Source organism: Chroicocephalus ridibundus, chromosome Z (assembly GCF_963924245.1).
Source record: "Chroicocephalus ridibundus chromosome Z, bChrRid1.1, whole genome shotgun sequence".
Lineage (NCBI taxonomy): Eukaryota > Metazoa > Chordata > Aves > Charadriiformes > Laridae > Chroicocephalus > Chroicocephalus ridibundus.
The window spans coordinates 11,826,081-11,839,034 of record NC_086316.1 but is presented as its reverse complement, the minus strand read 5'-3'; the positions used below and the strand labels follow the sequence as shown (position 1 = coordinate 11,839,034).

Below are 12,954 nucleotides of genomic sequence, written 5' to 3'. Positions count from 1 at the left end.
TCTTTAAACCTCAGGACAATTACAGGTTGGCGTTCAGAGACTGTAACATCACAGGCACATTGCATCTTCAAATGACTCACCGTTGCTTGCTCGTGAGCCAGCCCTCAAACACAAGTACGCTCGTCCACCCTCTTCCTGGCCTGACTTTCCCAGAGACAGGCTCTTAAGTTCTCCTTGCCATATTTAAAATGAGGCAGTCTGAAGCACCTTCTGGGACTGGGCTTTGCCTTGCAGACAGAAATTGGGCAGAGCAGATCTGACTAGCCAGGCAGTGACCCAGGCAGGCGTTGAGCATCATCTCACACACAGCTCTCTGTGGGGCCAACGCACCAGTGGGAACTTAGGAAAGCATGGGCCTGTGGTCTGGAAATACTCTGCCCTTCCCAGGAACCCCAGACCACCCCAAAAAGTTTCTTTCCCAATGGGGAAGAAGTCTTGAACGAACACCTGCAGTTGTCTCAAAATAATCACCAGAAACTACCAAGGACACATGGGGCTCTGCAGAGGCTGATCTGCTCCCTTTACTGTTCTCCCTAGGGACTTTGAGGGAATATAGAAAGTTAGCCTTAATCATACTGGAGAACACAATGAAGTTTAGAGGAGATAAGGAAGGCAAAACAGCCTGCAGAGTAGCCCAGGCTCCTTAACAATGTATTTTAATACATGCAAAGAGGTGATACAGACCAGGATGGGGATAGCCTCCTGAAGTAAGGAACGTGAGCAAAAGGTTTCACTGGTCCTGTTGGACAAGCAAGTCCACAGGAATGGGCATGGCCAGCCAGTGTCCAGAAGGACTTAGGGTTGACAGAGGGTCAGTGAGACGGAGCAGAGGCAGATTGCCAGGCTACAAGTAGCGGCTGCTCCACCTTCCTCCACAGCATCACACCCTGGGGCCCACATCCTTAAAAAAATTGTTGAAAGACCACAGAGAATATAAAACATGTCCATCACAACCATGTGAAGACTGGAGGAAAACCATGGCAGGCCCAGGCTGCAGAGCTGCTGTGACTGTGGCGCACCGCTCACTCCTAGGCAGGCAGCATCAGGTGTCAGGAGACTCTTCAGTTCAGCTGAAGGGAAGGCACTGCAATAGCCTACATACAGACATGGAAGCCAGACGAATTCAAAACAGGCACCTATTTTAAATGGTCAGGATAATCAGACCACAGAACAATTTCCTGTGAGAAGCAGTGGATTTGCATCTCTTGGAGACTGCTGCTAAGGATGGTGTGCCTTTCTTGAGGAAGTGCTTCTAGCCAGGAATAAATTGGTGACATATTTCAGTGTGCCACTTAGGTCAGTCTAGAAAATTTCAGATCTATTAACCTGAAAATATGGTGTGTATATTTGCTATCCCACAGGTATTTTGCCTCAAGACAGTTCACTCTACCTAACTACCTCAGTTTGTGTTATTTCATCAAATAAGTAAGTTTGCCAAATAAAGGATTTTGCCATATTATTGTTATCAGATTAGGATAAAAGAGAGGAAAGGTGGCTGCAGAAATACTTAAACCCACAATGAAGTCATAGAAACCCTGGCTCAGAGGAAGGTTGTAAGCATCCAAAGCATCCTTCATCTCAACCTTTCCAGGCGCAAAAAAATTAACAAATGCAACAGCCTGGAGAAGCCGGAGAGTGTTTTGCAGAGGAGAAAATTGCAGCAGGAAGGCGAGCTCAACTTGACTGCACAGCGAGGTGCTAAGAAAGGCAGAAATAGAAACCATGGCTGATGGCTCCCAGCCCCGCATTTTAAGCCCCGGGCTGTGGTTCCAGATGCTAGCAGCCTTCTGGGGACCAAAAGCATGAAAAAAGAGGAACTTACAGCTTTTCCATTTTCCAGCCAGGTGATGGTGGGGACTGGAAGGCCCGTCGCTGTGCACCGCAACGTCACCACAGAGCCGAAGGTGATATTTTGGGATTCAGGAGCCTTCAGGATTCTGGCAAAAACTGCAGAAGACGAAGATGCTAATTGAGCAGAAATATAAAGCTGAGGCTGTGCTGCTGTGTGGGTGCTTCCTCCCCAACATGTCTTGAAATAAGCCACAGCCCCACAAACAAAGCGGAGCATAGCACAGGATTGCCAGCGATTGACAGTCTTGGGAGAGGGATGAGGAGGAGAAAGAAAGTGGTCAGTTATGTTCTGCACCTTACAGAGCAAAATTTTACCTCTGGAAAGTTTCTACATTGTCTGAGTTTGATGCCTCAAAGGAGGTAACATGCAAAAAACCAAGCGCAAACTCATCAGTATCATGCAAACTGGACAGCTTACAGCAAATACGCAGCAAGCTACCATGCTGTCCGCCAAGGGTGATATCATGCAAAACTTGTCCAAAACCATCATGGGAGACCACCAGCATGGTCACATACCATGAAGGTTAAAGGTCAGATAAGCTCCTCAGTGTGATCGCCGTGATTAGGACTTACCATGGAGAGAGGCAAACCCCAGCATTTTCCATGCCATGACAGCCTGCCCTAACGAGAGAGAGTCTAACATCAAGTTGTGGGGGAATGGCTGGCAAAGACTTTGAGAAGCTGAGAGTGCAGTGTGGAATTAGATTTTTAAAGTGACTTCTCATCTCTACTGCTCTTGCTTCTTTTGTGGCAATGTGGTTACCGGGCAGTGTGAAGATAAGCAAGATAAGCACCTCCCTGCCCCGAGAAATTTTTTTTTTTTTTGGTGAAAAGAAGAACTGAATTATTTTAGCTGAAAATTTATTTTAATCCAGGAACACAACTCTGATGGCCTTCACAAGCTGTATTTCAGCTGCTGTACTTGGACTAAAGAGAGGAAAGCACAGAAGAGAGATATTTCCCATGCGGAACATTTGAGTTTTCACCCAAAATTTTTAATGGAGATGCCTGAATGTCTGTGCAGAAGCAGGCTGAATAGCTCTGTGACATTTCTTACTCCAGTTTCTCATGGTTAGTGAGTAATGCTCTCTCGCTACCTTCTGGGCTGCACAGCAATGACTAAAAGTCTCCATCAGAAATTTTAGTAAGCAGGGAAGTGTCTCTTGGAGTTCTCAGACAAGCCTAATATCTTGTTTGCCACTTTTGCTCTCTGTATGGTTCCCCTTACCAACATACCTTATTATGTCACAGTCTTCTGTGTCTCTGCCCAATGCACCTCTGGGCACTGGTCACTGGTTGCTCCCAGATGGAGACCTCCAATGCCGAGCAAATAGGAGACCAACGAGGGTCCCTTCAGAAACTGAATATCTGTCCCCACCATTTGGGACGGGAAGCTTTGTCTGCAAAATTTCAGTTGGAATAAAAAAAGTATATGCTTTCCACACAGTCCTTCCACCCAGTCTTGGCCTGGGATGGGCTGAGATTTGTGTTAACAAAGAACCTAAAACCAGCTTTTGCTCATGGATAAGCAATGCTAGGAGAACATTTCAGCCTAGAAACTTTTTTGTCGTGGGAGCACAGCCATACAATAGGCTCCTGGGCATGGGTTTTTAGTAAGATTAAATTTAATGTCAGAGTGGAAAGATACGTATTACATTCGGCTTCTTAATTCCTTTACAGTGTCTGAGCAGTTCCTCACTGTCAATGTTCTGTGCCCCTTGCTTAATGTCAAAGCAGAGCAGCACTGGGGCTGCTGCATCCACTCTGCCCCTCAACAAGGCAGCAGGTACAAAACTCCACCACTAATGAGGAAAGCTGCAGTCGCTGGCCAGGGACTTTCCTGACGAATAATAAGTGAAATGAAACCTTCGCCTGAAGTTTCACTCCAGGCCATTAACACCAGATGGTTATGAATTCAGCCCCAAGCACCCCGGGCCAAGCTCATAATTACTTTTATACTTCGTTCGGAGAAATACTAAACTTTTTGGCCTGTCCCCTGGCAGCAGTTATGTGCACATGGCTCCCGCTGAAGCCAGCGCATTAGCTCCCACAGCCAGAATGCAGCCCTTAGCACTCTTCTCATGCTGCTCTTGGTTTCTCAGTGTACTGCTGGGACCCTGCCCACCCGATGACTCTGCTGCTCAGATCCTGCCCAGCTTAATTAATACCAAACTGACAAATTAACAGCACCCCATTAGCTGGTGCCAGACACGGGCATTTATGCCCTCCTCTGTACCAGCTGCTCTCCCAAAATCTGAGAGGATCTTTCAGCAAGGACAAAAAGAGGCATGCTTCGAAAACGATGGTAGTTGCACAGGCAGGGAGCAAAGCCACAGTGAGTATGGTGGCTCATCCGGCTCACGGGCAGTGCTTGCGGGGAAGCCAGAAAACTGCACCCCGCTCCCTGGGGTCCCTCCACCAGCACTAATCACAACATTTTGCTTCAGCTGCCCAGAATGCTGCTGGTGTGAGCGCTCATCCACCAGCACAGGGAAGGCATAAGGTCAGGCCATTCAAGCCTAGAACACCAAATCTAAGGGTAAAATATCCTGCCAGCACTGCTAAGCATGAACATGTTTCTTGTGGAAAGTACTGCAGGTATATTATCTAGCGCAGGGAGGGATGGCTAAATAAAAGTGTCCCTATAAGGAAATAAGCTGATTTCCAAAGTTTGGAAGAAAGGAAGGTCCCCAGTGCCCCCAGCGCCACTTCCAGGACTTTCAAAATTTAAATTACAGATTTAATACTTTAAGATTTCAAGTACTTATATTTGCATGCTCTAGACGCTGTGAACGGAATAACCCTGGGGGGTTTTACATTATTTTATTTTTAAGTGAGAAATTTCCTGGGATAAGGGTTGGACTCCTCAGGTCCCAATGGTTTTTGGAGCATTGCTGACTGGCCCACCCAAGGACACATTTTCGAAAGGGCTCTTCATCGTTTTGTGAAACAGCATTAAAAAATTAGCATCAGCTGTTTCTTAGCCCCATCACCTATGGGTGAATGATTGACACGCTGCCATGGCCAGCAGACTTGGGTGCTGTGGTAAAGCCAGGACGGGTTGTGTGAGAGCAGCCAGTGTCACCTTCCACCAGTACAAACCAGGGCAAGACCACCGGGATGAGCTCAAGGTCCATTTTGGCAATCACATCAGCAAGGAAATCTGTCTGAAGAAATGTCAACCCTGATGGTGCCAACCTAAGCAACTGGAGGTTGGCTTGAATGTCAGGAAGAAGAAGGAACAGGAAATGGCAATAAGTGTTTGCAAAATTCACATTATTTGGTTGACTCAGGACATGGTTTTGTTTTCGTTTTGCCTCAGAGTGAAAATTACTAACAATCAGGTGATTTTTAACACCTCCATTACCTGCCCTCCTTTTCCACATCCTCCCAAGAGCGGATTTTGAGAGGACCTTTGCTGTCTAGCTACATCACCACAAGGTTAACAACATTCATGTCAAGATCCCCCAGGCTCTCTGCACGGGATTTACCCAAAAGCATGCGAAAAACCAGTTTTGGAAGGCGGGCAAAAAGTGCTTAATTTATTTCTTTATTTAAGTGGAAAATAAAACAGAGGAGCTGGAAATGAAATCTGGCCAGCTAAAAGCCAAGCCAGCATGTTAAGTTTCACTCCCAAGCCCCCTAATAAATGTCCTTTCTTTTACAGCCCTGCTAAATGATGTGCTGTGCACTGTAGGGCTTGCTAGGAGGTATCTGCATCGTGGCCAGCTGCTCTCGTTTCTGAGAATTAGGTAACATCATCCAGTCCAAACAGTAGGGCTTTAATTCAGTCACGAAATTTTTATACTATAAAAAGATTAAAGCAGGGTCCCCCTGCAGCCCCTAGTTTGAACAGCTAACTCTTTCCAGGTGACTTTTTTTTCCCGTCTCCTTTGACTGAGCTGTGTTTCATTTCCAGGGTTTGGCGCCCAATCCTGCAGACCTGGCAGATGCCCGCCCCCTGACGGGCTCAGGCCTGGTTTTTTGTTAAAGCAGGCTGGATCGGGCAACTTGCATTCAGGCAGCAGCCTGGGTGGCCTGGGACAATGCTGCTGCTTTCAGGAGAGAACAAAGTGATGCCCAGAGCTCACGGGAAACTCTCATATGCACAGCCCCGCTGCAGGAGGACGCCCCTTCCAGCCAGACTTTCACAAGTCTTGACGCTGGCTTTGATGCACCACGCCCAGTCAAACACTGGTTTGGTGAGGGGTTTTTTTCCAGAGCCTCCACTGGCTTTGATGAACCTCAACTTCAGAGAACATGAGCAACATTTGCCAATGTAAGTGAATTAACCTGGCCTGTCAAAATCCGCACATATTCACAGCCAAGAGCTTGTTGCTAGTCCTGGCATACTGTAAAGGATACCTGATAGTCCAAACTGAGATAAAGACACCGAGAGCTAAACCTGTGTTAGAAACCACCTGGCGACAATGGGTGCACACTCCCTTCCCACCACAGTCTGAGCCAGGTCTAGCATGTGAGCCAGACCAGGCATGTCCATACTGCCAGATCTGGTATCTCAACCTGCTCCACTTTCCCTGATTATTTTGCCTTTATAATGAAAAATGGCCTTTTGGGTGATTAGGACCAGGTGCTATGCTGACAATGTTTTCCAGCTAAGCTGTATAACACAGTAGGTAAAGGCAGCTCCTATGCGTAAGGGGCATTTTCCTCTGGTACAGATGGTGCTGTGTTGAGAACCGATGTGTCTACATTGCTGGGGGAACTGTTACGCTATACATCGCCTCAGAAACTTTCCTGATATAAATACCCCGGCAAAGCCTTTGTGCTGCTTGCTATTCATGTCTAAGCATTTACGAGCTAAACTGCAAGCATTTTTTTGTTTGCGTTTACCGATGTTTCCGTTGCCCTTTTGTACCTGAAGCGTGACAGATTGAAATGACTCCTCTACAGAGGAGTTCTCCGGGCTTGGACTTTGCTTACTAATCCATAAAAAATCATTTATGCTTGCCACCTATATGCTCTGAAAAACCATAAACTTGCACCAATGCATTTGCAGTCTTTTGCCAATGAGAAGTCCAGTTCTCTAAATCCCCATTCAGATTCATTCATCTCACATCCATTCACTCTCCCTCACAAGTCTAAATCAGACAGTCAAGGAGAGTTAATGGTCAGAGATGAGGGGAGGTCTAACAAATACATTTATAAACACATAGAATTTTGCAGTGTTTGCGTTTTCTGACATTTCAAATTAATCGGTATAAAATCCCAACAATTCTTGGAATACCAGGGCTGAGAATAGGCCGCACATCATGCTCCTGGATCAGCAGTCACAGAGACAGCCACGCTGAGCTGTGTGCAACAGCTAACCACATGCCAAGAGCCAGGGCTGAACAAGCAAGGCACAGTCTCCGCAGCTGACACGATGGGACCAAATCCCAGCTTGGAGAACTAACAAATTCTTCAGTAAGCACGGTCAGCAGCTCCTCTGGCAGCAGCAGCAATGGGCTGTGCACATGGCTCACCACACACCTCCTTATGAGAATGGCTCACGTACCTTTGACACTGCTCAAGGTGTGCTGCCGCCCTCCCACCCCCTTCCAAAACTACTGGGTTAATAATTAAATCCCGAGATAACTGCAAGCTGTCAATTTCACTTTGATCTCTAAGCATTTCTTATCAAAACTGCAATATTTATCTTTTTGCAAGCCTACCAAGTAAGCACAAAGAGGAGAAAAATGCCACAGGCAAAGCTGATATGAGACACTTCCACTTATCTCCGTCAAATTGCTTACTATTTTTATTTAATCCCTGTCCAAACATGCTTATTGCCAGAGAACCACGTGTATACAGATTATCAAAAGAAAAAAATGTACAAATGCAGTAGAAAATGCACACAATCACTGTATTATTACTCAAGGAACAGAACTATTAGGTGTGGGTCCCAGACGAGCATGCTGTACAAGCACTGTAGGCAAGCAGTACTTCATCATCCGCCTGCCCCTCACCTGGTTATCATGCTAATCTGGGAGGAGCACCCCCCAATGCATCTGAAATACCAGTGTTTTGTACAAAACCTCATAATCTCCGATCTTTTTTGGCTCCCGATACATGATTTGGGAGGTTTGGAGCTTGCAGTAATTCTAACACCTCATGCAACACAGGCCAGACAGCACAGCGATACAGAGACACTCAACCTGGAGCCTGAGGCTGGGAGGTGGACGGCAGGGACAATTCAGTATCTCTGTGGAAGGGAGGTGGAGAAAACCACAACATCCCCATCCTGAAGCATATGCCTTCAGATTCTAAGCTCTGGTGTCTAATATCAAAGCAAGTTTTTCTTAGCAAGGCAATAGCTTTTCAAGGTACCCTTATTCTAGGGTAAGCTCCAAGATTTATGGGCGGTAGGACAATTTGCATCAGCAGAAGGACTCATATAATGATAAATGCACCAGCCAGCACAAGAACTTCTTGGCTGTGAAAGACTTTGCATAGTATGTAGATGTCTCTGGAATCCTAAAAGCAGACCCTGCAAATATGCAAAGCTATAATAACCAGGAGTAAAATGTAAATAGATAGCTTATATCCTGTGTAACTATATAAAACCTGTTCTGTACAAGTGTTCATTTCTATATACAGAGCAAACACCAGATTCAAGGACAAGCGAGGATAACGTGTTCAAATTACTTCCCAAGGAAATTAATAAGGAAATTCTTTTCATGTCAGTACTAGGAGTACTAGAAGGAAAGACCCTTCTGAACCTCCCCATGCTCTGGCTTTTCTACACTATAGAGGTAGACTGTGTGCCATTGAACTCTGCCATCACCCATTACTGCATGTGAAACTGGAAAAGAAGTTCCCAGTCTCCTGAGTCAAAAAGCAACTCTTTTGTTCATCCCAGTCATGATCATGACCCACAAAGACCACTACCAAGGCTATCAGTCTGCCTGCGCATACTGAAATCTCCACAGCTACACACGAGTCTCTCTCTCTCCCACTCTCAGGAACAGAGCAGGCAATTATGGGAAGCACTGGGTTACCCAAAACTGAGATAAGCCCTGCAGCATCCTGACATCTGGTCTCCACCAATGGGTAACAGCAGTGCCATAAATTTAACTACATGCCAGGTGAAAAGTACTTCCTTTCATCTATTTTGAAGTCCTGCTTGCAGTAGCTGCTAGGATGTTACTTGTTTGGAGGAAATAGCAAGTAGCCTGTTCCCTGCTCACCTTATCCACTATGCGTGCTTGTTTTTCAACACTGAAAGCTCTGCTAGTCCCTCCTAATATAGAGATACATTTTCATGCCTTATTCTCAACTCCTACTTTCAGGGGCTCTTTTTGGGAGGGGCTGCCTGGGGGCTGCATTCAATTCCAGAGATGTGACGGGACCATTCCTACACAGAGCAGCACAACAGTAGGCACTTTCTGTTCCATAGTATAGGCACACACGGTCTAGAAATATTGTGTGACACTAGAACTGGCGTTAGTGCTAGAAGCAAAATCTAGAGTTGTACAGCTGGGAAGAGTCAGTTACAGTGGAAAACAACAGCAGGGCTTTCACCTCCACCAAGGCTACCTGAATGAGAAAGATGGAAGATTTCCTTGGAAGACAAAAAGCATCAGCCTCAAAAAAAATTATATTGGTCCACAGACAACTTATCAAAACTGGACTTTTAAACAGAGTCTATAAAGTTTCCAGGTTGCCTTCAAAACCCTCCTTTCTCTACCTTCAGCCCCAGGTCTATCTCGGTTTCTTCATGTGAAAATGTAGTCATTTCAGGATAGCTGTCTCAGTTTGTTCTGGTCCCCTTTATCTGATAGCCATGGATATTGTCTATCCTTGGCTCTCTTTGTTGTTGTTCAGGAAGCACATGCTTCCTAGCTATCCAACACAATTTACAAGCCAGAGGGATTTTGTTCGCAATATCTATTTTTTTTCTTAAAACCACAGTTCGTGCAATGATGTGATAAATTCATATATTTTTAAGTGCCTTTCCAAACTCTTTGTTAAGGGAAAGAGTTTTTTACAAACGGAAATAGCAGGCTCAAGTGCCCATTAAACAAGAATTGCTTGTATATGCCTTGTCAGAAACCTCAGGCTCCCAGGAGGCCTGCTTTGCAGCTCCTCAGTGCAGGAGGCCACCCCATGACAATTAATTGAAGGTAGCATGCACCTTGTGCCTCAGTCACAGAGACCCAGCCTCAGGAATAAAATGAATAGCTCACGTTTGTTCACCTGATGAAGGTCTGGGGCTGTTTTCTTTCTCCTGCGGCTTGCCCTGTTAGCCTGTAATTAGGGCTATGGTCGTATCTGCAGCATCTGAGAACATCTGGATGACTATAGTGAATGCAGTAGGTAGGAGGAGATTTAATGAGATATTCTGGGCTTCCAGTTACACCCATGCCACCCCACTGAGGCCAGTCAATTACTTTGGTGTAATTACAGGCAAGCTCAGAACTATTTTCTTTCCCTGTAGTGCTCCCTTCCCCCAAACCTTTTGGAATTTTTAACAGCTAACTGCAGTGTTCACCATTTACTGCCATAGGACACTGCCTGCAGGTACATACAGCAGCATCACTGTGGACATGGAAGGCAATCCTTTCCCAGGGTTTCTGCCTCTGGTCATTGAAGGGCCAAGCACTCTTCCTCAGTGTTGGTATCAGAATTTCCCTGAGGAAATTTTACCCAGCACCTAAATGGAAAACTGTAAACTTGTCAGTCTGCTGTTTGGCAATCCATCTCACACAAAACATCCTATCTCAGAAGGTGGCACAGATAAAAATTCAGACTTCATGTTGATAGCTGATCTATGGGCAAGGCGGCAAGAGTCAGGGTAACAGTGCTGACTGGCTGCTTTGGTGGTCTCTCGGTATCTCCCTTTCCTATGCTGTCTATGCCAAGTACAGATGTGTTAACACGAAACTGTAGAAAACTTTCTGGATGGCACATCTGGAGTCAGTTTTCATTTGAAATAGGGCCCATCTCTGGAACGTTGTCCATCCAAATTGATAGATTAGCTGGACTAAACACATGCTTTCATTCTTGTTACCTGAATTATGGTGTGACTTTCTTGTCTTTTGATTTATCTGTGATGCAGATTTGTCCCAAGACAACATAGGAGGTCCACAAAACAGCTGAAGGAAGCTAGTGCTTTACACTTCATAGGCATGGTCTTAAGCAAATAGCCAAGGCACTGCTTTCTATCGTTGTCTAATCTGGTACCCCTCACTGTCTCCAAGAATTAGACAACATGATTAAAAAAAATCAAAATCAAAAATATAGACCGAATCTACCCATGTACTGGCAGATCCTTCCCTCTGAAGGAATGATTCTCCAAGGAAAACCTTCCTATTTTTAAGGCTAAGGCGGTTCTCACAAGTGGCTTATAGGGGAACATTTTTGTGGCCTGTGGCAGGGTATTATTTTAGTAGCTAGTAATAAGCAATAAACTGTGGGCAGGAAAAGACTTCTATCTACCAGGGTTGGAACGCAAAAACAAACAAGGTCTAAGACAGGGGAGCACGGGGACACTGCTTCTACCCTTGTTTTGATTTGTTTGCTTCGTGTACTGTCACATAGTAGCACAGGAGGAAGCGGAGCAGCAACACTTGGACAGAGGGATGAATGAAACTGCCTGGGTGAAGAAAGGATCAGTAGCCCTCAACTGAGTGCCCTGTTCAGCCAACTGGAAACTGCAGAGAAGATTTGATCCAAAAATGTTATTAAATCCATGGAGAACCCAGTTAGTTTCTTGATGAGCACACTGGATCTTCCACCACTTGTCCTAGCTAATTTGTTTGTTTGTTTGTTTCCTGACAGATGTATGATTGCTAATCTCTAGACATGCCTTTGTACAGTGATGACTTCAAAACTAAACCTTATCACACAGTATACTCCCAAACTCCTGAATTCTACAACTCTCTGGTGCCACAGGCTGGAGATCGAGCTTAACTTCATGTAAATCACAAGATGGAGGTGCATCTAACTCAGCACACAACCAGCAGGACTGTCTGCATACTCTTTCCTTTCATGTTACAGTCCATATATTTCAGGCCTTTTTCTTTCTTGTTCAACATTAAAAATGCATCACTGGGCAAACTAGGAATGTTGGAGGTTTCACTGGCTGGATGCAACACCTATAAAGGCGCAACAGGAAGATTGCTCTTCCTACTCAGGGGAAGAAAAATTATTTTTTCAGGATTTCTGCAAAAGAGGTCCCAGTAGGCAACGCTAAAAAGCACACTAGACAATTCAGACTGTCTTTCTACAGCAGAAGGAGCTACAACAGAATGTGCTTCTGTTGGAATGGAACAACACCTCTCAGGAAAACATTCTACCTTCAGTTGTTTTAGTACCTAATCCACCACAACCCTTCCTACATCTTAATGGCAATAACCCCATTCATTTCCAGAAAATGCTCTTTCCATAGCTGAAGATAAAAATTAGGCTGATAAAGAAACATGGTTTATTGCTTTATGCCTCATGTTATGTTACTTCTAAACTGTAAGCAATTCACGGCCAACTTTTCTATTTCTTTTTTGACTTTTTTGTTTTGAAGAATGAAGAACATATAGGACAGGAGCCCATACCACCAGTTCATAAAGTGGCACATTCCTTCCCCAAAGATAGAAGGAAACATTCTCCAAAACAGATCAAAAAACTCTGACAGAACACAGAGCCCAGGTCAGACGATGAAGCCTGTAAGTCATCACAAAACGTATTGTTTTACTGCTGTTTTGCAGTAGTCACTTCTTATTGGATCTTCCTGATGAAGATCTTGGCTCTTCCCACAGATCCAGCAGTGAGGTCAGTTGTGATCATGTTTCCACCCCTAATGGATTATGCCTTTTAAGGAGATAATCTGTTTCACCATCAACACCTCCAAATTCATGTGGGTTTGCCCCAAACTTGGAGAAAAACACAGTCCAAAAAGACAGGCTTTTCCCAATGCTTTTCATTAAAATCCTGACCCAGTTCTGTCTCATTAACTGATTTGAGTTCACTAGTTCATCACCTGAGCTCTGGTGCCTGAAATGTGCTCTGGGAGAGGAAGCAGGCTGTGCTGACTTGGGACCAGTCCATGCAGAGGGAAGCACCCAGAGGATGCTTACCTGCTTCCTTCCATTCACTGACAAAAAT

The 12,954-nt window shown here is 45.1% G+C and overlaps 1 protein-coding gene across 1 annotated transcript in view; it reads right to left on the bottom strand.

Annotated features, from left to right (window-relative positions):
- MUSK (muscle associated receptor tyrosine kinase) overlaps window positions 1-12,954 on the bottom strand; it is a 56,033-nt gene that overhangs the window by 30,096 nt on the left and 12,983 nt on the right. The window contains exon 6 of the mRNA XM_063321102.1: window positions 1,823-1,947. Coding sequence (XP_063177172.1) covers window positions 1,823-1,947 — 125 coding nt within the window. The remainder of the gene's footprint in view (window positions 1-1,822; window positions 1,948-12,954) is intronic.